Below are 5,931 nucleotides of genomic sequence, written 5' to 3' on the forward strand. Positions count from 1 at the left end.
CGGATTTTGCGTCCCAAGTCGACGCGCGGCGGAGTTGCGGCCACGTGTGCCACGCCGAGCCGCGTTCGTGGTCCGTTCCCAGAAAGGAAGGTAGCTGGGGCGGCTTCTTCTCCGGCGATGAGCGGGCATTCAGTTTAGTGTACACTGATCTTTATATACAGCAGCCGCTACACAAAGGATTCCGTTGAGGCTGTAACTTTTGCTTTGTGTATCCAAAACCAGATGCGGATAATGATCAAACAGAAATGGATTCAGTATCCCCCGAATAAAAGGTTCCCTTTCTCCCTCTTTCATTACAATGCATAATATTTTGTGCCCGCCATGCCTTATCTTTAGCACTGACTCGATAAAATATATTGCTCCGGCTGAACACAAAGTACCGGTTTCAGTCCCGGCCCCGCCAGATAAATTCCTTCATGAGTCCTATATCGGCATCGGAACACAAAGTTCCGGAATGAGGACAGCATCCCGTTCCGCAACGGCAGTTTTTGTGCTTCATCCGACTCTATATTTCATTAATGTGAGCCCCTTCACTCAATACCGGTCGCAAACCCGAACACAAAGAATCGGTTGACATTCAGGGCACGCTCAACATTATATACATGCATCTCGAAACCCAACCCTATGCCATTATTTGTAGTATTCCATTCTGTTTCCTGTTTGGGGTGTCCGGAAAGTAGCCTCCGCCGCCGTGTGCACCTTTCTCACTTCCACTACTATCACTTCCACCACTACGAGCACTTGCGGGTTGCGCGCACACAGAACTGGTGCGCTCATAAATTAACGACACCACGGAGGCGGCCTTGTAAGCCCCTTTCCTTCTTGCGGTATCAAACGATCTGATCATTTTCTTGACAGAGGTAACGATGAAGAACGATCTGCCTCCAATCATGCGCCTACCGCCCGAGATTCTTGGTCTGATTTTCCTCCAATATCGCCTTGCGGTGAAGTACGATTCTCTCAACCTACATACAACATGGTTCTACATACTCCACGTATGCCGTTTATGGCGAAACGTGGCGTTGTCTTTCGCGAACCTCTGGAGTATGATTACCACGCGCAACCCCTCAGCGCGAGAGTTTATGCTTCGCCACGCTGTCGACACCTCTGTGGTCTTAAAATGTATCGATGTCTCTAGCACCCCCCTTGCATGGCACGAAGGAAGGCTTATTCGCGAACATTTCCATCACATCTCCGAGATCGAATTCGAATTCGACGAACGCGATGCGCGAGAGTTGCGCGAATGGCTGAAAGTCATCGCCTCGTCTGAGACGGCCGCTTGTTTGCGATCTCTAAGTCTTGTTCACGTCACGAAAAAAGCTGGGGCCGAACCACTCCGAAGGGTTAGGGCACCCAATGTATTGTTTACGTTCACCACCCTATCCCTAGCAGGTTTTCGACTGCATCTTCCTGCAAGCCGTATCCAGACAAACATCACATCCTTACAGCTTAATGCCGAGCACATGTGCCTTTCATCGCAATCAGGTCTTTCGTGGCTCCTCGCCACTCTGAGTCTCATGCCAAATCTCATCCATCTAAACCTCGATGACTGGGAAGGGCCATACCCTCAGGACACTCTTGTTATGTCTATCCATCGCCCTGTTTCCCTCCCTCAATTACAGACATTCCGATACTCTGGAGAGACGCAACGCTACCTTACCTGGGTGGCTCATTGGTTGCTTTTGCCAAAAGAAGCGCGCCGTTACATCACCCTATACGACACGAATGCCCTTCGGGCACCACCAGATACGCTGTACTCGAGCCTCTCTAACTCATTATCTCATCTGCGCGGCCAAGTGAATGGTAGGAGTACCGAGCGATACGAAGTTCAATCCTCTTCAAATGTTTACGTCAATGAGGTTACATTGTCCTTAGAGTTTGTACAACGCATCGCGATCTTCTCCCAGAACCACGATGTTCACCCCGGGACCATACCATTCTATCTCGATCACGACAACTATCAACCAGTGGACCATCCGATGCTCATACTTTATCTCGATGTGACCTATCACTTGCTCCGTGCTAGCGTGTCATCGGGTTCCTTTGACGGTGCCTTGTCCGCACACCTCTCACCCATCTTGAAGATTTTGCCTTCCGGTTCAGTGAAGGCTCTTCGGTTGTCCTTTTCTCCACAATCAGACGACTACGACAGAATTTGTGACCCCACATCATCCGAGATTTTCCCACTCCCAGGTGTGGAGGTGTTGCATCTAGAGAGCAGTTGTGCCGCTGAATGCACATTACGACACCTCGCTGAACTTTCGGAAATGGACGATACCTCGCCTTTGACTACCCCTGACTTCCTCTCTTACTTCCATCTCAATTGCGCTATCACCGATGTAGGATCTCCTCCAGAATCGATGTTTGAGCTCCTTCCTGACCTCAAGCATCTGTCGCTACATGATATCCGGCCACACTCATCTCGCTTACTGAAGAACCTCGAACGGTTCATGCGAGTGAGGGCAAGTGACGAACGATACCGGCTGGAGACGCTAGAGGTCACAGACTCTACCATTTTGAAGAGCTGGATCGACAAGGTGAAGTTCTCCGGATGGCTTCGACGAGGGATAATTTGGGACAAGAAGGATCGGTCAGTGGATTGGGAGCGCTTCATCAGGTTGGAAGAGGCGCAGGAAGAGTGCACAGCGTTACAGACTGACGAAGCGTGGACAATTGAAACCCGTGTCGAATTGAACGAAAGGGATGCATGGATCGCATTCAGCTTTTGAGTGGATTGGTACCGGCTTACAGAGAGATGCAGAGGATCTGGCGACGGCATGGACTGTAGTTTCAACGTAGGCTACTTATTCTAGTGAGTCAATATCGGGCTGGCTTTCCCAGAATGGTGCTCGCTTCGAAGACTGAGCTTTCCCACGCGAATGTATTTCCAGAGATCCCTTCATTGAACAGCAGTCGAACAACATACAGTAAAATTAGTGCCAATGAAGACTTGCGGGGCATGTATGTCAGGTCGCGCAGGCATGTAATGACTAGTGGCGAAAGAAGTCAAGGTGCAAAAAAGACCGGATGAGCAGAACCCATCTTGATTTCTTTCTGCGTTTGTGTCTGAGCAGTGAAGAATGTCGCCACAAAGTGCCACTCGCATGAACAAATCACGTGCAGACGCGTCGCGGTCTGTCGCAGGAGGGTGGCGTATTGGCATCGAGGTCCGATCCCAAAACCCAAAATTTGGGCGGTTCTGTACTCAAAGTTTGGGAGGATTTCTGTACTTTCGTGGATCGGGTAGTCCAAATAAGGGCACCTTCCGTACTCACGAGGGATTGGACCTTCTCATAGACGAACGCCTAAAACACTGTCAATTTGACACAGAATGGTCTGTGCGGTGGCGTACAGTGTTAGGGAGTAGTAGTTAGCGACCAAGCCTAAACACGTACAACGACATTGTACGCATAGTGATCGGACCTAGGCAGTCCTGCTAGCTTTCCGTACGCACAAGGGCTGTTCAAGGGATCGGACCAAGAGCCAAATCCAGGCCAGTGATGTACTCACAGGATCAGACCTCACGTCACATTTGCCACCAAAACTGTACACATAAGGATCGAACCTCGATACCAATACGCCACCCTCCTTCTGTCGCGGTTCCGCTCTGAAAAGTCAACTTTAGATCATAGATTTATTTAGACGCAGAAATCATAATTACTTTGGGTATCAAAATAAATCCCTAGGTCAGGCGCATAAGAATTTAATTTTTCAAAAAGAAAGAGTCTTAATTGAACGGTTTAGATGGGAACACAACAATTGTCTGGGCGAGAGGAATCTGCTGGTCGCAAATTCGTTTGTCCGCTGGGGTCCGGTCCTTAGGCAAATATACATGGCGGAATTGTATATTTGTTGCCGTGCAGGAAACCTGGCGATATGAGTGAAGTTCGGGAACAACGGACACGCAGAAAATGGCGATACAGCTTCAATGGATACAGCCATGTGACGGGAGGACTCCGAAACTCCGAAACTCCGCTTTAACACGCTAGAGCACGAGGCTAAGACTTTCCGATTCGTGGCTACAAAGAATGAGCTTGAACGACCTCATATTCATAATTCTTCTCAATCCTTGTGCGCGTCAATCGATACACCAAATCATGTTTACGAGTCTGTGATGCATGTTGGATGCATGCGTTCTTCGATATTGTTTCCGGTGCCCGGGCCTGTGGCTGCCAAAGCAATCGGTGGCGTTTGTTCTCGATTGGGAAAACAATGACACTGAGTTTCAAAAGGGCCCTCGCTCTCGACTCCCGCCTTTCTCTCGAACCACCATCATCTCATCACTCCCATCCAACACAATCGAACACATCTCTGCCCAATCACATCCACCACTTAGACGGCCACCATGCAGTGGCTTGTTTCTTTATACTGCGCCATAATGGGCGCAGTGCAACTCTACACCCATCTGTCGGTAGGATGCAACTCCCGATTCTCTCTCACCTCTGCTTGTCAACTCTATGGACTCGAGTCCCCTACCGGCCTCAATACACTGCTCCTCCTCGATGCTGCACCCATTCCTGTCTTCCTCTCAGTGGCCCCAACCGCTCTCGACTTCGTCGCCACACCCCGGACACACTCGCTGACGTCGACATCCTTCGACCGCGTCATTTACAGTATTCACCCTCTACATGACGACGCTGGCGCAGAGTGTAACATATCGTCCTCTGCTGATCAATGGGTGCGTTGTTCCTCGAGTCATCTTCTGCGAAGTGCCTTTCTAACCTTTGTGATGGTGAATTATCAACCCCAGGCTGCTATCGACATTCGAGCCCCTGACACAGTCGCCGATGCCATCTTGCTTTTCATTGCGATGACTCTCATTGTATTCAAGTTGTTGCTAGGACCTGATGGAGGCTCGTCAATGGTACGTCTGGTTTATATCGACCTCACCGTATCATTACATATGAATAACATTGTCTCTTATCAGCTGGACGCGCTTCTTCAGATAATCTCTCGCGATCGAGTCACAGATACTCCACCACACGTCTCCGTCTGTCAGCAAGAAGACAGAGGAAACGGGCCCGTCCTCGATGATGGCATGGATCTCGGTGACGCTCCCAACGTGGCACTACCCGACGACGACGACAACGATTTCTATTCGATTGAAGCTCAAAGCTATATCGCCCTCGACAATTTCCTCGAGCCCTACACCATCGTAACCACTCCAGACGACGTTTTATGGCTCGACCTGGTCATCGCTTCCTTGGTTGCTCTTCGTCTTGCATCAAGTCCTCCAGCAGACATACCTTCGGAATGCGCTTGTGAGACTGCTGTCTCAGACGATTGCACTACGGAAGATATCGATTTCGAGGGCAGAATTTCTATCGAGAACGGCCAGGCTGATGACAACGGCAGCATTGCTGGTCATAATTCCGAGACACTGCCTGGCACGCCGTGCGATAACAGCGCTCTCTTGGATTCTACTTCGTTATTACCGTTGCCGCTGCCCACGTCGTCATCTGTGTCTGCCCATATCCCCCGGACAGACATTCCCGAGACCGTCGTTGACACCAAAGGCAGGAATGCGGCCTCTGTCGAAACGTCATTTTCTGCTCATTCTCCTATATCCCCGCCTCTTCCACCGCTTCGTATGCGGTCTCGTTCCCTGTCAACACCATCTTCTGCTCATTCTCCTGAATCCTCGCCTCTTCCACCACTCCATATGCGGCCTCGTTCCCTGTCAACGTCTGCGGCGGATAATTCTGATGTGTACCGACGAGACGATGTTTTTGCTGGACTCTCATCCTCTGTTCTTCGCAGGGCTGCTGTACCGAGTTCTCCGTATGCCTCACCTTCTGCTCATCGTCGAGGGCGCTCGCGGTCGATCGACAGCCTTGGTACCGGTCGAGCGGGAAGGTCTTCCTCAGCTTCTAAGCCTGTTCTTCGTCGCTCGTCTTCTGCATCTGCTGCACGCAACAGAGATGCTCGAGA

General features: G+C 50.4%; 2 protein-coding genes across 2 annotated transcripts; both read left to right on the forward strand.

Annotated features, from left to right (window-relative positions):
- Window positions 1–866: 866 nt before the first annotated feature.
- Window positions 867–2,729, forward strand: STEHIDRAFT_109199 (uncharacterized protein; the record flags this gene model as incomplete). The annotated part of the gene is made up of 1 exon (XM_007301762.1): window positions 867–2,729. One exon carries the CDS (start codon window positions 867–869, stop codon window positions 2,727–2,729), a length of 1,863 nt encoding a protein of 620 aa, XP_007301824.1.
- A 1,649-nt stretch (window positions 2,730–4,378) lies between these two features.
- STEHIDRAFT_154592 (uncharacterized protein) lies at window positions 4,379–5,874 on the forward strand (the record flags this gene model as incomplete). The annotated part of the gene is made up of 4 exons (XM_007301763.1): window positions 4,379–4,678; window positions 4,751–4,864; window positions 4,928–5,707; window positions 5,761–5,874. 4 exons carry the CDS (start codon window positions 4,379–4,381, stop codon window positions 5,872–5,874), a joined length of 1,308 nt encoding a protein of 435 aa, XP_007301825.1.
- Window positions 5,875–5,931: the final 57 nt, after the last annotated feature.

Source organism: Stereum hirsutum (genome assembly GCF_000264905.1).
Source record: "Stereum hirsutum FP-91666 SS1 unplaced genomic scaffold STEHIscaffold_4, whole genome shotgun sequence".
Classification (NCBI taxonomy): Eukaryota; Fungi; Basidiomycota; class Agaricomycetes; order Russulales; family Stereaceae; genus Stereum; species Stereum hirsutum.